Source organism: Xiphophorus maculatus, chromosome 10, assembly GCF_002775205.1.
Source record: "Xiphophorus maculatus strain JP 163 A chromosome 10, X_maculatus-5.0-male, whole genome shotgun sequence".
NCBI lineage: Eukaryota > Metazoa > Chordata > Actinopteri > Cyprinodontiformes > Poeciliidae > Xiphophorus > Xiphophorus maculatus.
Genome location: NC_036452.1, coordinates 1,211,014 through 1,234,886, shown reverse-complemented (window position 1 = coordinate 1,234,886; position 23,873 = coordinate 1,211,014). Strand labels below are relative to the sequence as shown.

The 23,873-nt window shown below is 42.5% G+C and overlaps 1 protein-coding gene across 1 annotated transcript in view; it reads left to right on the top strand.

Annotated features, from left to right (window-relative positions):
- Positions 1–23,873, top strand: part of LOC111609901 (sorting nexin-29-like) — a 50,643-nt gene that overhangs the window by 14,931 nt on the left and 11,839 nt on the right. The window contains exons 6-9 of the mRNA XM_023341190.1: positions 2,572–2,688; positions 4,864–4,919; positions 5,454–5,535; positions 20,882–21,022. Coding sequence (XP_023196958.1) covers positions 2,572–2,688; positions 4,864–4,919; positions 5,454–5,535; positions 20,882–21,022 — 396 coding nt within the window. The remainder of the gene's footprint in view (positions 1–2,571; positions 2,689–4,863; positions 4,920–5,453; positions 5,536–20,881; positions 21,023–23,873) is intronic.

The window sequence follows — 23,873 nt, the reverse complement described above, 5'->3', positions numbered from 1 at the left end:
TTATATGGAAAATCAGCTAAAGTTATTATCAACTGCCCATAAACTGTAATGTGAAGACGGATTTATCAGTTTTCTCTTTGTTTTTTAAACCGTTTCCATCCAACTGGCACATGAATTTTGAGGTCAAGTTTAAAATGTCAGGAAACAAAACCAAACATTTGAATCAGGTGTTTCTGTCTGCTGGTTTGGAGCGAAGCAGCCAGGCTGCAATGAACAGGAAGCAAAATGTCTTTTATTCAGAAAATATATGAAAACATACTTCCACCTGCAGAACTTCTCCAAATACCTCATTTTTAGTTATTCTTATCTTGAATCACCTATTTAACCCTTAATGTCAAGTTTAAAAGCTAAATTGAGAAAATGTGAGGAAACAGAACTACGTAGACAGTTACTTCAAAATAAGAGCGTGAATATAAATGACAGTTTTCAAAACAGAGAGGTAAATTATCATTCTATAATTCGTCAGGAGACATTAATTTAGGGTAAGCTAACGGTTTTCAATGTTAGCCGAAGTGCTAAGCTAACAACAAGCTATTAGCGCATTAGCAGAAATGTGTCCAACACAGATATTTGGGAAAAGATTCTGGTAAAGAACGGTTGAAATAAATCCAGATTATTGTGACGATCAGCTGATTGTTAAACAGTTTGCAGTAAAACGTTCAGGTTATTCCGCCGCCTCACAGATCCGTCTCTGCTGTTAGCTCTGAGGACTTAAAGGTTAACGTTTCATTTCGGACGCCGCTGTTCCTCTGAAATAAACAGGACGTTTGTTATCTGTGACGCAGGAGCAGCACCTGCTGCAGCTTCAGGATTTCAGACGTTCTGCTGCTGGTTTCTGCGGGTTTGAATCACGTGACATCATGGCATCGTTTCTGATCTGATGAGTCGGATCCGTTCCTCCGGTTCTGATCTCAACCCCAAAAAAAGGACAAAGATTTGTCATTCTTTCTCCCAGAAGCAGAACAAATCTACTGTACAGCAGCCCCTCTCTTTTTGTGATGTTGTTGCCATGGCAACTGTGATTTTTATTTTTCCATGGAGCTTCGCTATGTCACCTCTAGAGGGCGTCACGCTTTGACAGAGTCTGGCTCCTGGCACAGGCAGCAACCCAGTTTCAGTTTCACCCACTGGAAACCAGTTTACCCTGATTCACCCAGTCTGAGCTAACTGGGAGCATCACAGTCCCAGTCTGAGCGAACTGGGAGCATCACAGTACCAGTCTGAACTAACTGGGACATGGTTGCATGATGTCCACATAAAAATCTGAAAAGTGTGGCGTGCATTTGTTTTCAGCTCCTTTTACTCTGATTTACCTGAATTTAATCCAGAGCAACAATCTGCCTCCAGGAGTCACTATGGGATGCTTTGGACCAGGGGTGTTCAAAGTGGGGGTTGGGGGCCATCTATGGACCCTGGACTGATTTTTTGGCGGCCGTCTGTCCACAATTCAAAAGTAAATTAGAACAAAACTGCAATGTTTTAGTAGAAAATGTTTGAACACAAAGTGATCATCTTCTCTGAGCGTCCCAGTTTCTCTTGTTGCCATGGTAACTAACCATCTGTTCGTTATCTCTGAAATCCACCTCAGCTTTTAGCTGCTGTATTAAAACTGAGGACAGGAAGTGATTTCAAGCAAAGACAAACCTGCATCCTGTTTTTATCGCTCAGAAGACAAAATATTGTTCAATTGGTAAAAAAAAAAAAAAAAAATTATTTTAGTTTGTAAAAATTAGAATTTTTTTCCTTGTTCTTTGGAGCTGATGATTTTGACTCGAAGTTTAGATCAAAGCAGATTAATGGGTTAGAGAGGCCTAGTCAAATCCAGACCTAGGTCCAAATGAAAACCTGAGTTTGAGCAAATGTGCAAAACTGGTAGAAGAGGGTTGAAAATAAAGAAATAATAATAATTATATTTTTTTATTAAAAAGAAAATTATTTAGTTTTAGTTTTGGTATTTAATATAAAATCAGAATCCAATGTTCTACATTCACAGAACAACCAGCCGACCCGTTAACCGGCTCCCAAACGTAAATCAAGGTAACTGTGGCTGTTGCCGTTGGTAACGGCCCGGGTCAGCTGTCAGTCGGTGACAAGTCTCCGTGGTAACGGCACTGACAGCAGGTGTTCTCCATGCAGTGCAGAGTCACAGCCATCAGTCCCCAGACAGAGACCGGTCTACACACACACACACACACACCCACACACACACAGAGACACACAGTCTGTGTGTGTGTCAGACAATGAAAGACACACACAGACGGTGTGTGTGTCGGGGTGTGTCTGTGTGTGTGTGTGTCTGCTGTAATTAACCTGAGCTCTGATGTGAGCAGCGCCGTGTCGGTGTTGGTTATAGTGAATGAAAACAGAAAAGCAGGCAGGAAAAACTCTGGGCACCTTGGAGATGAGGGAGTTTCACACCTTCGGTCCGTCCGATCCGGCTCGGCTCGCCCGGGTCCCAGAACCCGTCCAGAACCGTCGGCTTCCACTCGCCTCACCTGGACTGTGCAGTCTGTGATCGGGAGGAACGTAGCGAGCTTTTAAAATGAAATGTCGGTGCTGTGTGTGCTGCAGGTGGCGGAGATGCACGGCGAGCTGATCGAGTTTAACGAGCGCCTGTACCGCTCGCTCATGGCCAAGGACCACCTGATCGTCCAGATGAGGCAGGAGCTGATCGACCTCAGAGGCCCGGTGAGTGGCTGCAGCGGTTTCCCCGCCCTCATGCCGCCATGACACATTCAGATGGTTTAGTCATTATAAAGCAGGACGACTCGCAGGGTGAAAATCCTCCAGATTTATGGGAATCTTCTCAGAAAATACATTTTAAAAAGCAGATTATAATGGCTTCCTGTAGTTTGTAAACTGAAAGCTAAAGCACTAATCAGAAATATTAGCTCTGCTAACGCTAACCGACATGGTGTGCAGCATAGGCTATTGCTAAATGCTACACGCATATGGTAATTAGCTGAAGCTAATCCTGAAGCGCTAATCATAAACATTAGTTCTGCTAATGCTAAAGTGCTACATTAACATGGTAATTAGAGGACGCTAATGCTAAACAGTTGAAAACAGATTTATTTCTTTGTTACTGAAGATCAAACATCCAGGATCTTCACTTGATTTTTCTAGAGTTTAAACTCTTTTTGGGTGAACCTTTACACCTGCTGCTGCTGCTCCTGAATTTCTCCTGTTGCAGGAAAATAAAGGCTGTTTTTACTCGGTCATGAAGAAGAAAACCAATATTAGTCCAGAACTTTCCTTTCATCCTTTTATTGCCGTTTCAAGTAAACAACTTTGTCTCAGTCCCTTCAGCTTTGTTCACAGAACAGAAAACAGAAAGTCTGGATGGCAGCATGCGTCTGCGCTGACCACCACAGCGATCTGCCGCTGCCTCAGGCTGAACGCCGGCCTCTTATCCCTCAGCCTCAGCCGGCTTTGCTGGACCGCGTGCGGTCCGAGCAGCCGGCCAATCAGCCGCTCCTCGGCTCGCCCTCGGGTGGCGTCTTGTGTTTACGAGCGTTGGGGGTAGAAAGTGGTTCAGATCGCCTTGTTGAGATGCCAAGAAGCCTTCAAAGGAAAGACAGAGAGGGGAGGAAACATTTCATTTTAAATTTCCATCCCATCCTGAGCAGAAACCGTTCATCTGTCGGATGGTTTGATCCAAAACCGTCGCGTGTCAAGTCTGATGTAAAGGAACCAACAGTTTCTGATCAGCTCAGGTTTCCATGCAGTTTGTTCCAGATCTGAGGAGCAGAGAAACCTAAAGCTGCCTCCTCTTGTCTGGTTCTGGATCTGGGAACACTGACCCAGAAGATTTCTGCTGACAGGTTCAGACAGGCAGCAAACGGCGAAAACGCTTCTCAAACACATGAACAATACAAACTTAAAAAAAAAAAAAAAAAATGAATAAAAAGGAAACAAAAAGAAAATGCATCAAAACAGAAGTCCTCCAGACCACTAGGGGGAGTCAGTAATACAACTGCTGTTCTGTAATACTGCAAAAGACTTTTAACACACATTTTCTTTCGTCCTCCAACGTTCTTCTGGACCTCCCGTCGTTACTGAGCGCCTGGTCCACAAGGACTGCAGGTTGTTTCAGCTTGTAGCTCCTCATGTTGGACCTCAGGCCCTGAAGTCTGAAGGCTGGGTTGGTCTTAGTTTTACTTCAGACTGTCTGACTGGAGTCTCAGATATTACTTAGACCATTTCGACTTTTGAGAGTTTGACAAACTTTGATAACTCGGCTCATCTCGTACTAAAGCAGGAGATTGATCGGCCATGTTTGTTCTGAAACCGTAGCTAACAGCCGGCTAGCTTCCATATGCAGAACAATCTGGAGGAAAATGGTTGTAACTGTTAATCAGAGAAGATGAAGGAAAAAAAGATCATCATAACAACTGGGCTGAATAAAATTACTGATGTGGGCAGATTGTGGTTTTCAGCCCAGAGGGACATATTGATGTAAGAGCCAGGTGGCGCGGCGGCGGCTATAATTAGCATTAATGGAGGTGTGTGTTTCTGACACGTGTCAGACGGCGCCGACGGGCTCAACTGGTGATTCTGGAACAAGAAGAGCATTTTTACAAAAGATCTGGTTTTATTTTAGAGAAGCTTCTGCTCCAGTCAGCTAATGGAACAAAGCTAACAGGGCAAAGCTAACAGAGCAAAGCTAACAGAGCAAAGCTAATAGAACAAAGCTAAAGATTGTACAAACCATAAATGTTCATAGATTATAAATCCAGTTTAGTGCGTCTCCAACATCCTTTCTCTTCCAGTTTCTCTTCCAATAAAACCTGGGCAGAAACATTTTCACATCTTGTGATCATCTTCGCTCAGGTTCTGATGATCCGTGTCTCATTTTTCCAGGTCCCAGGAGATTTAAGCCAGACGTCAGATGATCCCAGCCTGTCGGATTTTGAGACGTAAGGACAGCTCTTTAATTTTGACAGTTTAATTTAATGGGGGGTTCAGGACTTTTCTGTCAGGTAAAAGTTTGATTTGCACGTAAACATCTTCACTGCACTCTTTCTCGAGGTGGTTGAGGCTACTGCTAACTAGCAGCTAATATACCCTTGCTTGTTAGCTAGCTTTGTTTGCCTCCATCATGGTCACAAAGCCACGTTCACAGTTTTTGCAATGCTTGATTGTTATACACCGAATTCCCCCAAAGTCCCCTCTATATTTATATTTTTTTCTGTCTTAGATGTAATTCATGGTGGCATTAAAAAGGTCTTAAAAATTAAAAAGTTGCTGAAACCTACAGATTCCCTGAATATGGATTATGGTAAATGAAACTGCCTCTAACCTTTTAGCAGAACCTCAGTTTCCTGTCCCTTTAAATCTGCCGTCTACATATAAACTCAAACTTTCTGCCGTGGTCAGATTGTCTGCTAACCGGATGTAGACATTGTGATGATGCTAACGAGGGCGGTAACGACCATGTTGGTGTCCCTCAGGGCTCATCGGGCTCTCGTCAACGTGTGGATCCCCTCCGTGTTCCTGCAGGGCAGAGCTGCCAACGCCTACCACGTCTACCAGGTACGTTCATCTCCACTGACCAGAGGACAAAACCATCATCTGTGTGTGAGTCATAATGTTCCTTAGGATTTATGAAGAGAGAAATATAGGATGAGAAGTTCATTAAGACGAACAGCGAGGAGCCGACTGAAGGAGTTCAACATTAGCATGAAAAGCTCATCATGTGTTCATTAGCTGTGTTGGTCTCAGTTCTCCTTCTGCTCCGGTGGTCAAACAAACCCTTTCATTTACTCTGTTTATCTGCCGGTTGTTTAATCTGCTGCAGTAGCTTCATGTGGTTCATGTTTTTATTCTAGATCCGTATTACATGCTCAATGGTCAGGGCTTCTGTGTCGCATTTTAATAAGCTTGTGATTCAAAACTAAAGGATGATGCAGGATATAAAGTTGTTGATGAACTTATTCTAATGTAATTGGGGGAAAGAAAGACGCAGACGTTTGGCTGTAAAGGTGTGCGTAGCTCCGCCCTCCTGCTCCATCAGTCACACATCCCACAAGATCTGCACCTGATTCTGCAGAGATCAGAGTCATCAGTCCATCTGTCTGTGGTCATAATGTTTTGCCTGATCAGGGTAGCTAGTGCTACTGCTGTCATCATGTTTACCGAACATCTGAGGAAGCAGGAGGAAGATTTAGAACCAGAAACACCCAGAGAGTCTCTGATGATGATGATGATGATGATGATGAAGGTCAGCCTGATGATGATGATGGTCAGCCTGATGATGATGAAGGTCAGACTGATGATGATGATGATTATGAAGGTCAGCCTGATGATGATGATGATGACGCGCTGCCCCTCGTCTTCATTGTGACCCCGCTGACCTCTCCAGTTCCTCCAGACTGACCCAGGAATCCTGACAGTTTGTTCTGTGACCTGACAGTCTGACCGCTCACATGATAAACGCTCCAACAGCACAGCTGCTAAACTCACTGAGATGCTCCACTCGGACTGAGATTCGCTGACTGGACTGCAGGAAGCTGAAGGAGCTGAGATCCTGCCGCTTTCATCTGACAGGCAGCGCAGCCGAAGAGACACCTGAGGCCCGTTACCTGGATGACTGCTTCACCGGCTCTGTCACATTAACAAGGTGTTCCACCTCAGCTCTGTCAGCTCTCTCTCACACACACACACACACACACACACACACACACACACACACACACACACACACACACACACACACACACACACACACACACACACACACACACCCACACACACACACACACACACACACCTCGTCCAACCTCCAGAGACAGACAGACCTTCACAACCTTTAGACTGTCACAATGTGTCATACATGTGCAAACACACACGTGTTCGGTTGATACAAATATGACGTTAGTTGCACATACACATCCATCACGATGCTTTACACACACACACACACACACGCACACACACACACACACACACGGTGCTGAGAGGTGCAGAGTGAAGCAGGAAACCATGAGGGACAGCAGGAGACAGCAGGCACATCTTCTCTAGTCGCTGATGGTCAGGCTGGCAACCAGGCTCAGCTCCACTTATGCATAATAGATGCAAATTCAGACCCGGGACTCGGATCGGAGCGCGGAGAAGAAACCTTTCTGGGTGAAAACATCTCCTTCCTGCTGACAGCGCCGCCACGGAAAATGAGATGGATTGTTATAATTCCTGCGTTTTGCAGCGTCTCCGTGGCTCTGCTGGGGAACGGCACACATTTCATTAAACGTACCGCGGCTTTCACACGGATTCATCTCCACAAACTTTAATGTATTTCACTGGGATTATATGAGAGAGACTTGCAGAGCAAAGCAGCACATGATGCTTTACTTAATCTATACAAATACAAATCTGAAAAGTGTGGCATGAATTCACTGAACTTCCACCCTCAGTCTAATTACTAAGCATCTGCGGTTTTTACTTTTATATTTCAATAACTGCTTTCTACAAATATCTCAGTTTGACTGCAGAGGTTCTGGTTCTGGTTCTGGTTCTGGTCACAGCCTAAACCTAAATCCTGAGGTCAGAGTTGAAAATTAAATCTCACAGATGCTTTTCATCCAGTCTGAAAACATAAACCTGTGAAACATTTTAGATTTGTATTTTTTAATCCTTTTCCTTGCTCTCTGTTTCTCCTGTTGGTCTGTGAAGTAAATCTGCAGAACGAAGAGCTGAAGCAGTTTGGCTGCAGTGGGTTTTTCTGTAGGGCTGATTGTTTTCCATGGAGTCGTTTCACGGGGAGTTTTGTTAGGCTGGTGGATGGACTCCAGCCTGATTTCTCCTTCCCAGTAATGATCTCTGAGAGACCGCGGTCCAGCCCTGGAGCGCGGCCCATCTGGTGTGTTGGATGCTTCCCTTCCCAGAGCTATATCCGTCTAATGGCTCCCTGTGGAAACGGCTTTTGTTCTTAGGCGGCTAATGGATGGCCAAGGTTACCGGAGTCGCCGTTGTTAAGGTGAGGCTGCTGAGGCGATTGAACGTGAAGCCGACTCTCTTAAAGAGCTGAGAGTGTCCTGAGGAGAACACACTCACCTTTCCTCCGGTTCAGGCTCAGCTGAAGCCGATCAGCACCGAGGCAGCGGGTCTGGGGAAACCGCCGGCAGAGAGGCACGAGTCAAAGTTAGTCTGTGTCTGATCGTTCCTTATTTCAGCAGCGCTTCATTACCTGGCGCGCCTGTTCCCAGGTTACATGGTGGCCATAATTGTCAAGGAAAGATGAATACATTTGGTATTAAATCATACGTAAGCTAATGGCAAACCGCTAAAATCATGAAAACTTTAACAGAAGTTAGAGCTGAACCTGTAAACAAAAAGAAATTGCAGAAGCTAACACTAAACTGCTAAACACAAAGAAAAATCAGTGGAAGCTAAAGTCAAAACGCTAACGCCGGCCTGTCCCTGAATGCCTCCCATCTTTCTGTCCTTTCAGTCTCCATTCGTCTCTCCTGCAGCAGACATTTCACTCCCCTCTCACTCTCTGAAATGACTTCCATCTAAAGTGCAGAAAGGCTCTGGGATGGATGATGGCAGACAGACAGTGATGGAGAGAGGGGCTGATGCGTTTTCCCATTAGAAGTTAGATTGAGCTTTTTGTGTCCTCTGGGCCACCGTCCCTCCTGCTTCTCTTCCTTTCTGAAGCTGTAATGGCCGCATTAAAGCAGCAAGTTAGCTCCTCGCTACCAAAAGGCTCCCGAAGAGAGGCATCACCTGCAATCTGCTGCGCACTGCAACCAACTCTCCTACGTTTCCTACATTACAGCTGAAAGCAGCAGATTTAGGCCACAGAAAGTGGAGGATGATGATGATGATGATGATGAAGGAACTGAAGTGAAATGAACTTCTGGCTTATTTCACTTCCAGCTCTGAACATCTGGAGACTCAAGTTCTTTGTCTGTTTTTCAGTGTAAAATATTTGGTCAAATCAACAGTTTAAAGTCTCACCTAAGTTGGATTCAGGTCTGGACTTTGACTAGGCCGTTCTAGAATATCGCCGCTCACGGTTGGAGCAGCTCTGTTCGTTCTCATTGCTTCTTTTTTAGACGTTTCTAGATCATTTTTCTGGTTGAGTCGTTGCATTTTGGACAGTTATTCCCTCTTCTTCTGTTTCTGGAAATGTTGACAGTTGTGATACGTAACCATGGCAACGAGATCTCATTTCACAACATGGATTAGCTGATTAGCATCTTAAAGACTCAATTAATACCTGATCTCTGACCAGGGTTGTTTAAGCTTTCATTAGAAGTATAGATTTTTTACTTATTGTTTAAAATGTTGACAGATTAACATTAGACAGATAATCTGTGAAAACATTGAGCTCCTCTGCTTTATCCCAGTGCTAACCAGAAACAACCAGTCAGAGCCAGGAGGCGGGTCTTAGCACTCTCAATCATCCTCGTGTATGCGCTGCTGCTTCCTGATAGCAGATCCTGCTGTGAATGCTGAGGCTAGTTAACATAGCCACAAACGGTTTTCCTGGAACAACAAGGTGCTTCTCAGTCATTAACACATTTAGCAGCAGTTACACAAGGATGATTGACAGCACTAAGCCCCTCCTGCTGGCTCTGATTGGTTGTTTTTGGAGCATTTCTAGCAGGAAATTGATATTTTCATAGATTATCTGTCTCATAACTGTAAGAACATGGAGACAGTTTAATAAATATGTCAAAAACATGTTTGTTTTTTTTAATAAAAGTTACAAACTGCAGCTTTATGCGAGATTAGCAGAGGATAAAGTTTAGTTGATGCTCACTAGCTCCATCTATTGGCTGGTTTATTTATTTCAGGTTTTTCCTCCATCCCAAAGTGTTTATCTTCTGTCCCGTCCTGTTTTCTGTTTTTCTTTATTCTTCTTCTCCTCCTCTTCCTCTGTAGCTCCTTGTTTTTCCTCTCTCCCGACCTCCAGGCCTCTAATCAGGCCTCATCCAATCAGGACGCAGCGCCGCTGATGACTCAGGTTTGACCTCAGCTCCACCGCTCGGGTGAACCAACGCGGGAGGGTCAGGAGCTGCTCAAGCTCACAGATAAATGTTCATATGTTTTAAACGAGCCGCTCTCTTTGATGGGCGGAAAGCTGCGCTCGTCTTTCCAGCTGAAAGTCGAGTTTCAACTCCTCCTGCGTTAATTATGCTAATGCCCAGAGTCTGTGCTGCAGCTTCGCTCCAACTCGTCTGTCTCTGTCCGTCCTTCTGGCTGCTAACTAACACCGCCTCGGTGTAAAGAACGCAGCGCCTCTCGCTGCAGCGGTTTGCGTCCTCAGAGCAGAAGAAGAAGTGGCCCCAGTTACGAGGCGTTGCGTAAAACGCCCCTCCTGCCACGGCGCCACCTGGAGGCTTTAAATCACAAACCGCAGAAATCAGCCGGCCGATGAATAATTAACACGCTCTCGTTGACGCTGCACGCATCGGTACTTGAGTTGGTCCATTTCCCCCAGAGGAGTAGGGAGTGTAAAATGTGTCCAGACCTTTAATTCGCTCTGATTAGCCGCAGGCGGCGTTAGCTCTGCAGATCCATCCATATGTATTAATATGAACTTTTAACTCATGCATTGGGTAACAATCAGAGGCAGGCGAGCGTTCTGGTTCTGGCTGACGCCGCGCTGTCCATCATCCTCTCCCCTCGAAGTCGATGTTCGCATGGGAGGCATTATGCTTATGATAATGGCCGGCTGGTGATGGAGGGAGATGACTATTATACTGATGATGGCGATGATGAATGTTTTACAAAGACGATGATGGTAATTACAATTGTTGTGCTGGTTGTTCATCCGTCAGTCACAGATTGAGCGCCTTCAGGAAGGCGCAGAGCGAGCGCTCGCCGCCGCGCCGCTCTCATCGCCGCGCCGCTCTCATCGCCGCCGCGCCGCTCTCATCGCCGCCGCACCGCTCTCATCGCCGCCGCGCCGCTCTCATCGGCTCCATTTTAGGCCCTTCAGTCAAAGCAGCTATCCAAAACCTTTCACCACAAAGAGGCTGAGATGCTACTGCCGCTCGGGTGCACTGAGAACAGTCAGAAACTCCAAAATGTGAACTTTTCCAATCAGTTAATGGCCATTGGGTTGTGTTGGCAACGCTCTTCAGTGTGGAAGTTGCTACTCCGTGAGGAAGACTCAGAGTTGGGTATTTTTATCATGAAGTCTGGAGAAGCTCGGAGATCTGAGAAGCTGTTTACAGGAACACATTTCATTCACCCAGGCTGCCAGAGAACGGGAGAGAGCAAGACTTTAATCAGATAACAGGAAGGTCTGAACTGAATGTAGCAAAGTTTCTGTTTTATTCCTCTGATTTTCATGTTTGCAACTGTTTGAATATCTTTGAGGCTCTATAAAGACTAACGCACACAGAGAGACTTCTGCTTTATTTAAGCTAATTGTTCCAGCCTTGCTAATCTCTAATAAAAGGCATCTTAAAATGTTAAAATGCTAAAAACCCCACATAGACGTGTGACCTCAAATTATTTGCTGAAAATTTGGAGCATATCTAAAATAGTCAAAATGAAATTGAGTTTAAGACGCTCAATAGTTGCCACACTTCTACTAATCCGCTAACACGCTAATAGCAGATCTTTTTTTTGTTTTTCACTTTAGCATTTTTTGCTAACTTTGAAGATGATTAGCGCATTTAGCTTTCCCTAAAATTTGATACGTTCTAAAACACAAATTTTCTCAAGTGTTTTATAAACGTTGAGCTGAAAGAAGTTCATCAGTTTTGGTTATCGGTTGTTATGAATTCTTCAGATAGTTAGACATTTATCTTCATGCTCTTATTTTGAAGGGAAGCCTGATTGCGCAGCAGCAGTAACTTTATTTCACCTGACGTTCTGTTCAGACTCGCTCTCGTTTCATCTCCTCACGCTTCCTGCAGGTCAGCAGCGGCATTTACAAAATAATATTATAATAATATTTAATATAATATAATAATAATAATAATATTTAGAAAATAAATAAGGAAGAAGAACTGTTGGTCCTCATGTTTGGGCTCGGCAGCAGATGGAGTCGTGTTGGCTGCGCTCATACGATGAGTGACGTGACATTTTCCCCCGTTCAGAAACAGAACGAGCTGATTGCAAAACGTCACTCCTTTCTGCTCCGTTTTTGCATTTTAATGAGCAGAAAAAATATTTCTCATATTTCAGCCCACTGAAAACAAAACATTCACTTCTTTATGTTTCCTGCTGCAAGAGGTGACTCAAATGTTGAAGCACTGCAAATGCACTTTGGCTTTTAGATGCAATTAAAATCTTAAAATGGAAAATATAAAGTGCAACGAAAAATATTTATCCAGGTTTTTGCTTTAAATTATCAGCAATAAGAACCAAAAACATCCAGTAGTTTGAACTAAAATGCATTTAATAAACTTGGTGAAATAAAGCAAAGTGAGTAAAAAGTTGATCTACCTGAAAAGTTTAGGATTTAGTTTGCAGGTTTTTTAAAATCAAAATCCAAATGTTTTAATTATTTTATTAAGAAATGTTTATTTCATATTTTTAGCAGGTAAAAATAGAAAAGTAAAATTGTTTTTGTAATTAAAATTAAAATACCACAGATTTTATGGAACCTGAAGTATTTTGAACGTTTTTGTCCCCTTGAGCCTCCAGCAGCGGTTTTTATTTTATTTCATTTTTCCCTGTATTTTTACATTTTCTCTCGGTCTAAAGTTTCTGCTACTATACATTTGGTTAAATATTCAGTCAGTCAGCTTTGCTTTGTAAGTTTTGCTTCAGAAGTGAATATTTTAATTAATTCATTTCCATTTTCATGGTCTCGACTCACTGAGCGCTCTCTCTCTCATTACCATATCGCCTCCACCTGTTTTTAATTATTCTGCTTTATCTTTAAAATTCATTATAGTCCAAGTGACAGCTAGCTTTTGGTTTCAGCCAAATATAAAATCTGCCAAAAACATGGTGAATATTTTAATTAAATGCTGTTTTTTTCTTAATTGGCCAATTTAATTAGTTTAACTCTGTATCTGTATGATGGTCTTTTATTGTTTATAAGTAGTTTATAGGATATATATTTTGGTCATAGCAACTGCCTACCAAGATGGCTGTCTGTTAAAATGAGACGCCACATGAGAACCAAGAATTGACTTAGTTTGGACTCATGTTGGCGTTTTTCCCGACTCCATGCTTGCTCTGACCTGGAGTGGCGGCTCTAACGCAGCGTGGCGTAAAATCTCACGCTGGACGACCTCTGACAGAACAAGGCGCTGTGATTAAAGCATGTCAGTGTTTTCATGAACAGACTGAGTAATCAGAGGACTCTGGACTTTCTCTGAACAGATCCTGAATATCCACACCGATAACGTTCATTTTCTGGCCTTCGCCACCGTCTCACTGCGCTCCTCCTAAATCCTCTAAATGACTTCTATTTTCTGCATAATTAGGTAAATTGACGGCCAACAACAATCTGTGAAGAGAAGGGAGATGACATGAGATGGTTCCTTTGCTGCCTCTCTCTAAAATAGACCGGCGGTCTGGTTGCTCTTACGTCTTTATGTCTTTTTTTATAAACGAGCTCCAATCAGGATCTGTAGCTCAGAGTTAATGATTCCTTTACTGAACTGCTGATGTTTCCCTTCCTTCGATGGTTCAGCAGGCGAATGTGAACCAAATCCGACTTTTTACCGCAGTCTGAACGGCCCGATTCTGATTCTTTCACCAGAAAATGGATCCGATCTTTTCCGCCTCTGTTCTTGGAACTAAATCGTATCGGATCGTTTTTATGTTCTTGCTCTGTGGTTGTAAACTGTTCACACCGACGTCCGACTGCGGCCGAATTTAATCAGAAGCAGGAACGACCACGCAGAAAAAAATCAGATGTTAGCATGTAGCTTAGCTACACCGTATGCTACCGTCTCCATGGCGACGGTAGAGCGTTCCACGTTGTTGTAAAATGGAGGCCGACAGAGAAAGGGTTTAGTTTGGTTTTTATTTTTTAAAGTTGATTTTAGGACATTTTAAATTGATTCTGAGTCGTAGTAAATTAAAATTGTGATTTTGGATAAATTTTTTTAGCTCTCTGCTAATCGGTTAGCATGTTCTGTCTGAAGGCCTTGCTGCTCTGCTTCAGTGTCAATTCAGACATTTTGTGTTGCATTGCAGCCATATTCAGAGAGAAAACCTCCAGAACTGAATGTTGGTATTAATTATGCATCGGCCTCCTTCCCCTGAGCAGGTGAGCCTCGTTAGCGCGGGAATGAACACGTTGCTGTCACGGATCAATGAAGAAACAACTTTCTGCACCCGACTCGTTCTCAGTGGACACATATAAAAATCACATGCTGTAATGATGAAACGTTTCCTTGACATTTCCCTTCGCCGCGCCGGCGGCTGACAGCAGCCGGTTTGCTGCTGACATGCGACAGTAAACGGCGGCGCTGTACCGGCCCGGTTCTGCTGACTGGTTCTGCTTTCATCACAGCGCTGCTCTAATGGGCCTTTTAAATGCAACACAATGGAAGTGGGTTTGTCACAGTTCATCACGTCAGACAAACTCCATCAACTGGTTTCCACTGGATCCGTCTGAAGCTTCATTACGGCCCAGTCACCGCGGGGGGCGGGGCCTTGGTGTCAGGAACGCCGCGCGGATGGCGCCCAGATTCCTGACGCCGATAATGACAGAAGCTTCATGATTCAGAAGGGAGGCTGGCTTACAGACGTTTGCTGATGAGTAAAACGTTGTTGTTGTTTTTAAGGCTGTTATGAGTGGAGATGATAAAAACTGAGCAGCTTCCAGAAACATAAAACATGTTACATCTGCCTCCTGTTTATTTATTTTAGACAGCATTTCATTAACCTTCTAGAGTTTCATGGTATTTATGTTCATGACTGGACAGAACGGCTCCTGTTAGCTGCTAAGCTAGCTATCAGGGATTGAGTTAAATCAATGAAACCAGACGAGACCTGATGAACAAACGTCTCTTTTCTGATCCATAAAATTTAAATTAAAGCTGAGAAAACTGCAGATGTGTAGGTTCATAAAATATTTTTTCTCCTGGACTAAACTTTTTTTTTTACAATGAAGAATTAATTTAGTTTTACATAATTGTTGCTGAAGGAAACATAGTTTGCTATTCTTTTTTAAAATTTGATCTTATGAATATTGCAAAGTTTTACAAACAAACGAGACAATTAGTCCAGTTTTATCGTTTAACTTTTATGAACGGCATTGCGTCACAGAAAAGGGAAAATAATGTCAAAAAACTTTCTTTTTCTTGCTGTTAGCTGTGCGCTACACCTGCACACCCGTTGCCATGGCAACCTGACATGACAACATCCCCACTAGTAAACAGATTACATTCAACTGTATCAAGAATTAAAACCAAAAAAACATGCAAACATTTCCCACAAACAGAAAATTCAGTCTGTTACAGTTTCATGTTTTCAGACTGGATGTTATTTTTAATTTTTATTTTGCATCATAATTCTGCACCAGAGGAGAGCTTCCTAATACTGTCGACAAAATGTTTTTAACGTTTCATTCCAACAGTACAGAAACTTAAGACTCATTCTGAACATTATTTCAGATATAATTTCTGTTAACGCTTCACCTTGGCTTTGACCTACTTGCAGGTTTGGAGATTCACAAATCCACTTTTCCTGTTTTTCTGCATTTGAGTTTGATGCAAATTTAATACCTGAATTTAATCCATCGATGTTCTTCACCGTCAACATGTCAGAAACCTTGGCAGCTGTAATCAAGTTGTCACAAATTGCAGCCATTTGTCACAAGCTGAAATTGTTCAAGGTGATTTTTCTGAAATGTTTTTCATGTCAAACATAAAAAATGGACAGAATCACAAAACCAGAACAGTGATTGAAATTCATTGATTCATGAGTTTAGAGTTGCTAGATTTCTATTCTTGTTTCATTTTTAACATAAAACTCTTTGAGTTTCTGTTAAAAGTCACATATAAATGTTTGTTGGTTACATTTTTAAGCCGAGTAAATCTCAAAGTGCAATGGTTTCTACTTTGCTGTTTTGTTTTGCATCAAATGTTAAGTTGTTTAATATTTGCTATGTCCAGTGGTGACTTTTAACCCCTTCCAATATGATCCGTTTTAGAAACCTGAAAATATTTCCTGGTGTGATCATCTGAACTTTGAGATGCTAAATATACGCTAAAATGCTTAAAAATCACTTTAAAAGTAATAATAATAATAGTTACTGTATTTCTCCTGCTATACTCTAAGACAGGGGTGTCAAACTCAGTTTCACCAAGGGCCACTTCAGCATATTGGCCACCCTCAACGGGCCACATTGACCGTATAAATCAGGAATGAACAAGTTCAGTCCTCCAGACTGCAACTTTTAGATGTGTCCCTGCTAAAACATACCCCAGACAAAAAGTTGACTTCCCTCATTAGCAGCAACTCAGTTCTGTAGAGGCCTATGAATGAGTCAATGATCCAGGTGTGTTAGAGAAAGAACGCATCTAAAGTTGCAGTGATAGGTCTGGAAAACTAGACTTGGGCAACCCTAGCATAAATGTATGAAAATACAATGTTAAAAATAAATTAAACAACACCTCACATTGTTAAATAACTGATTTTATGTATTCAAGTTTGAAATATTACATTTGAGTTTACATGGATGTAAAATTACTGCTCAGTTTAAAAATTACAATATTTTTAAACTGCTCAGCTAAACTTCGCTCTTTAGCTTGTTAGCTTGTCGATGTTTCAGTTTTATTCGCTGGGAAAATTAATCTTTGTCTGCTTTAAAGATAAGCAGACAAAGAATAAAAACAAGTTTTGGTATTAACTCTCAACTTCATTCACAAAACTTTTTCGTTATTTATTACACAACGAACATGTATTTCACATAAGAACAAAACAATGAGGTGATGTTTCCTGTCCTTGAACACAAAGCTGATCCTCTTCACCCTGTCACCAACTCACACATCCTCATTGTGTTGTGTTGTGTAAATAAACACAACACAAAACACAAGCAAAATCAATAAACTATATGCATATTCCAGTAAACTGAGTTTTGGTTTTACATTCATTCTATTTAAATTTAGTTTTTCGTGCTCACCAATGTTTTCCCCTGGTCAGTTCGTCCATGTCTGGTTTTAGTTCTATTCTGTGGAAATCCGCAAAACGGTGTGTAGGTTTTCGTCAGTAATGCGCGATCTGGTCTTGGTCTTGTTTAAATTCATTATTGAAAACATCTGTTCGCACAGATAGGTGCTTCCAAACATGGACAAAACACGAGCTGCATGGAGTCGAAGCTGTGGCATCAAATCAGGGGGCAGTAGACGGTAAAAATCCTCGATTGAAACATCTCGGGACTTCGCTCTTTAGCTTGTTAGCTTGTCGATGTTTCAGTTTTATTCGCTGGGAAAATGAATAATCAGCTTGAGGTGACTCTGCTGCACTCTAGTGGCAAGAAGCCGTAATGTTGGCTGGTAAGAATCGGAAGGCATTATGGGAGATGTAGTTTGTAGTCAATTCGTGCTCAAAACCTATTTTAAGTCAATCAATGGGGCTGTAAAACGGTTGCACAAAATGACGTAGCGGGCCACATGTGGCCTTGAGTTTGACACATGTGCTCTAAGCAGACGCTCTGTCTGCGCTGATGAAGATTCACTCTCTGCGTGGGGGAAACTTGAACTGGCTCCAACTGACAGCAGTCCAACCTACTTCCTGTTTTGTCTGAGAACTGTCTGACTGCTTGGCACTAAAACCGTTAAATTCATAAGCTCAGTCCGACGGCCGCCTGTTTCTCGCTTGGCTCCATTTCCTGTTCTGACTAATTTGCACTTTTTAGTTTTGAAGTTTTGCACAGTGATGCACTGGAACCCAGTTTAAGCTGCTTTAATAGAAAAATCCTGCTGAGGAGAGATGAGTTTTTCCTGGATCAGGCCATCAGGTGTGGACGTCCTGATTGGTCAGATAGGAACACATATTTCACTTTAATGAAATATGTATAAAAATATTTTATTTGCTGTCTGAATATCAGGACAGAAAAAGTGAAATATGTTTTTTGTCTGAATTTAAACCAACAGGAAGGTTCCTCGTTGCCTTCCAGAAGTTTTTGGAGCTTTGCTCCTGAAGTGCTGACAGCAGCGGCTCCGCTCCATTAGCGGCGCCGTCCGCTCCCATCATGTCAGCCGCTGCTGTCACTTCATCTGGGCTTCCTGCTGTGCAGCATCACATCAGAAAACAAAACACAGACACATCAGTCTGTTCCAGTCAAATCAGAATCCATTTACTGTTGGGTTTACTCCTGAGCTTCCACACCGTTCAGAACCACTTCCTGTTGGTCTAATCGGGCCGTTCAGACAAAACTGACTAAAAATAACTGAGCTTCTGGAAAATGAGCTCCGTTTTCCTTGTGTCTTATTCCTATGAAGTTTCTGGTTGTTGCTGGTTTTTCTTGCTGTGCTGCTTTCTGCCAGCAGATGGCGCCACTTCATCAGCCGTCAGGAAGAAGCGCTAAAATCCGATTTGGGACTTTTAGTTTCACGGGGGTTTTGGATAACAGGCAGTTCCAGATCAAATGTGTTATTAAAATGGGAAAATGCTAAAGTCAACCTGCCGCTGCTGTTGTTACCTTTACCGAAAGTTTGAAAGTTTCTCTGGCGTCAATCTTTCATAGCTGCCTGAGATGTTTGGTTTTTCATTTGAAATGAACACATTTTCTCAAACTGTGAGGTTTTCTGGGATTTTGTTACAACTATAGAAAAAAAATGTTGATTCTTGTTCCTGGTGTTATATAAAAAAAACTAAAAGTATAACTGAAATGGATAAAAACTAAACTGAAAAGAAGCATTTTCAAACAATAAAAACAAAACTAAAGTGAACACATGGTCCAAACTAATAAAAATGAGTTTTAAATGAAAACATTGAAGCTGTTCTGATTTTCTGGACGCTGGGAGGTAAAAATGTGAGTTTTTTCCCAGCATCCTCTCTGGCCGTGGGTGGAAGGAGACGCTAATTGTTTAATTAGACGATGGACGCGCCGAGTTTCACAGTCTCCCCTGGAAGCAGCCGCCGTGTCGGACTCATCGGCACACCGGACCAAAATAGTCGTGTGAAGAACGAGTTGGAGAGTTCAGGCGCTGCTTATTTCTCACACGCACGCACACCAACACGCACGCACGCACACACGCACACACGCACGCACGCACACACACATGCAGACTGTTGGAGCGTAGCAGTTGGAAGTGGCAGGTAGTGAAGTCTGGAAATAAAAACTTGCCATGCTGGACTTTGATTAGACCATTGTTGTCGGATGCAGCTGGAACCGAACCCAGATCCGTTAAACTTTCTGGTTCTGGTTCTGGTTCTGCTTGGATCCGTTCATCCGACTGCTAGTCAGATTTAAAGCTGCTTCCTCTGATAACCTGGCAGTGAAACCTGATTAAATTCATGGTTTTAAATGTGTTTCTGTTTTTGTCAAACTGTTTCAGCCTGAAGATCATTTAACACATTTAACAAACACCAACAGAAAAAACAACCTGGAATTAACAGCAAGTTAATTTATCCAGCCTGAATGAAACTATGAGTCTAAATCATGAACACGTCTGTTTACAGAATGTTAAAGTTTGGATCCCAGGTTTTCCAGTCAAACACGTGGAAATAAAAACAGAAAAGGTTTTTTACTCCCAGGTGAAACAGTTTTATAATAGCTGTGTTTCTATTAAATAAGAAATGAAATTAAAATCACAGTAAATCATTAATCGTGGCAGCGACAGATGTAAACATGAGATGATAATTCCTGGCGCTGGCACTCATCTATCAGCCAATCAGAGGACTCTTATGCAGTGATAAGCTCCGCCTACTTGGGGGCGGTTATGCATGCGGCGTTTTGAGTCGGCCATTTTTATTTTTTTTTAACCCCTCCAGGGGTCTTTTGTGGCTCTAGTGCCCCTTATATGACAGCAGGCTGACAGGAAACGGAGAAGGAGAGGGGGGAAGACGTGCGGCAAATGTTGCCGGGTCCGGGAGTCGAACCTGCGACGGCCGCGTTGAGGACTCAAGGCCTCCAAATACGGGTCGCGCTAACCGCTACGCCACCACGGCATGCCCCGAGTCGGCCATTTTTCATTAGTTATTGATTGAACATGTTATGACTTTTTATGAACAGTGAGGCTCTGAACAAACCATGAAGAAAAACACTTCCTGTCGTCTTCTTCATGGTTTTCACCAGTAGTAACATCCGAATGTTGATCATGTGACTTGTACGATGTGAAAAAAATGTTTCCATTGCAGGTTAGTGAAACATCTATTTAATAAAAACCACCTCATCCCAGCAAAACAACTTTTTACTGAAAACAGGAGTTTTTCCATTAAGCTAATTTATGTTTGAAGCAGCTAATGTCCTTCTACTTCACATCGATCCTCTACTTTGAGTCATTTGATTTCATGAACTGTGAAGATGTTGAAGGGCTGCTGGCGGCTCAAACAGAGAAGATATTATCCAGTTATATTCTTGAATTAATTGATGCATTTTCCCTGTTGGGATCCTGATGTTTCTCTATTCATGTTTCTCTCTGTTTGTGTTAAAAGCTCTTCAGCTGTTTGTGTGTTTTGTGTGGCCTGTTTTTCCTTCAGTGAGAATAAAACCCGACTCTCCTCTCTGTCCTCTAATAGGCTCATCTCTCCCTCTTTCTCTCTCTCCCTCCATCTTTCATGAGTCTGAATGAAGCAGCTAATGGTGCATGGGAATGGTGGCGGCGCAGTCACGACTGCAGACACTTTCTGTTCTGTTTCTGTATGTAAGTGGTAAAAAGGACGAGCCGTTTATCCTGAAGCCTCCACTGAGCAGCATGTAGAGCGCAGCCCGGCGCTGTCTGGCTTCCTGTCGGCTTCCTCACACAGATGAGTGATGGTTGATGCGTCTTCCTGTCCTCAGGTTTACATCCGCATCCTGGACAACGAGTGGAACGTCTACAGACGCTACACCGAGTTCAGAGAGCTGCACAACCAGCTGAGGTCCCAGTTCCCACAGGTGGACACCTTCAGCTTTCCACCCAAGAAAGCCATTGGGAACAAGGTGAGGTCTCACTGTTTGTCTGGATGCTGCCATGGCAATCTGGGCCAAAGCATTTAATTATGATTCAACATCCAAATAAATCAAGTTTCCAGCTCAATGCCCGGTAGGTGTACCTAATAAAGTGGCCAGAGTTCCGGTAAAGTTCAGGTTCTGTTGGGTTCAGCTGTGAGATGATTGTGAAGGAAACCAAAAAACTGAACCGGTTTTAAAAAAAGCATCTTCATCACCAAAACCAGAAGGGAAAGATTTGAGACCAGACTGAGAGAAACAGGAAGCAGCTGGATAAAGATTTAAAGCTTCCTGAGATTTAAGAGGCAGATTAGTGAAGTCTGGGTGTGTCTCTGTGCCCAGTGTGTGTGTGTGTGCTCAGTAAAACACACACACACACACTGATGCTTCATGGAAAACTGAGCATAAAGCAGCAGTTTGATCTCTGTTTGCTCCCCAGGTTGCATTTCTACAGAATGGATTGTTTTTACCAGCAGTGTGCCAAAAGATTGATTCAGAATCATTATAACATCCTAATATTCATTTTTTAAAAATGAAACATTTGCCTCTCTGTCAGCTTCCATCTTGTAACTAAGCGGGAGTTTTGGCGTTGCCATGGTGACGGTACAGAAACGTATGTGTGGCAGAAAGAAATGGAGGAAGTGAAAGAAATTCAAGCGGCTCTTTTTCGTTGAAGGAAAATATTTGGACTCTTTTTGGAGTCCAAATACTTCTTTTTGAATTCCTGGGAAGAAAACTGAGCTGGACACGAGATTCACCGAGTTCAAAGTTCACAAAATGAAGTCGGAGAAAACTTCAGGAACACCGCTAATACACGGAGCTAGTGAAGCTACAGCGGAGCCAAGCTACGCAGTTCCCTGCGGTACAGAACTCTGAGAGCCGGGCTGTGATTGGTCAGACAGTCCGGTCTGAGAGGTGAGCTGTGATTGGTCAGACAGTCCGGTCTGAGAGGTGAGCTGTGATTGGTCAGACAGTCCGGTCTGAGAGGTGAGCTGTGATTGGTTGGAAGGTTGTGGGCGGAGCTTGTGAAGAAACGTTGATATTTTGTTTTCACTATCTTGTTTCTGAATCTGCAGGCGACATAAATATTTTTAAGAAACGTTTATCAGACACGATGTTAAATTTTGAATATTTTTTTAAGATTTTTCACTGAATAACTCCAAACACTGTCAGATGGATTAAAACTCCTGGGTGGAAATTTAAACGCGCTCTGCAGAAAGGTGGCGCTCTCTGTCTGTGACGCTTTGTTAAAACAAAATGGAGGATCCAGATAGGAATTTACTTTAAGCATGGATTGATATTTAAGACACTTTAATGTCTCCATGTGTTGTTCAGATCTGCTCCAGTCTGACAGATCCTTATAATCTACCATGAGAATCCTTTGATCACAGATCAACTGAAGCAGAAATTAAGAATCGGTTTGAATCGAATCGTGAGTTGGTAAAATATTCCCACCCCTGGCTTATAGTGTGTGTGTGTGTGTGTGTTTTGTCTCCATTATTTCCGTCCAGTCGGTGTTTTCTTCTCTTTGTTGGTTTTTACACCTTTCCTCCTCCAGGTGAGCTGCTGTTAAACTTCTAACAAAATGAAAGCAGAACTCGACTTTTCCTTTAGACTGTTAGTTCATAACAAGTTAAAGCTGTCTTATTAAAAGCTCATGGATGCTCCGTTACAGCCATTAATTCACCAGCAAATTAATTAAAATCCTAAAATTAGTAAATCCACGTGCATGTTGACCTACCATGGTGGTTATGTAACCACTTCCCTGCTTCAACATATTCATTTAATCTGTGAAGCAGCAGCAGTGACTCAGTTTGCTGATGATGTTCCCACCAGGTCTCTGCTTCCTGTCCGTCCAGATGACCTCCAAACAACCTCATGACTCATAAACCATAAACACAAACATGTCCAGCTCTAAGCAGCTCCGTTACATTTAAAAGATATGATTTTATATCCGTACATATTTTATATCAGCTCTGGGACCAGATAAACTCAGGGGCCATTTTATTTTTAGAAACTCAAAATAATTTTGTGATTTTTTTTATGCTCATCAATAAATTAAACAAAATATTTTAGTGAAACAAACATTTTGGGTAATTCAGTTTATTTTGGCACAAAAAATATTTTTATTCCCAAACAACAAAAATGAGAACTTTGTTCAAAAACGTTAAAGTAACCAAAATTAAAAGAAAACATGGTTAGTAAAATAAAAATACTTTGTGCCTAACACTTTCCATGAAGGAAGAATTAAATGTGAAACTCTAAAAAGTTCCCAGTAGAGGGCCAAATTTGTAATTCTTGAACTGCAGTCTGGGGCCTCACAGAATTATTAAAAGGGCCACAAATGGCCCATGGGCCATACTTTGGACACCCTTGATCTACAGTGTACGACAGATGTAAACACACAAACCTGAAAACACACAAAACAGCAGCAAGTTTAAAACACTGTAAACTGGCTCCATAAAACATTAGTCCTCCAGGCCAGCAGGGGGAGTCGATCTGCTGGCCGTCAGTAAAGACGGGATGTCCAGTAGAAAGTTGGAGGAAGAAGGAAAATACTTCATGTACAATATTACAGAACAGCAGATTCTGTAACAAAGTTAGCTACCAACCGCTAGAGTTGGTAGCTAACGTTGTTACTCTGTCTCCCCCTAGTGGCCTGGAGGACTAACGTTTGTGGAGCTAGCGTTTTCTTCTTGATGCAGTTTTTGCTGTTTGATTCATTGTAGCCTTATTTTATTCTAACTGCAGTTTGGTTTGATGTTCTTCTGAAGCACTGGACCAAACCACAGGAAAACGTATTCCTTCATATGTTCTGTTGACAGTGACCCTGTAATGCGCC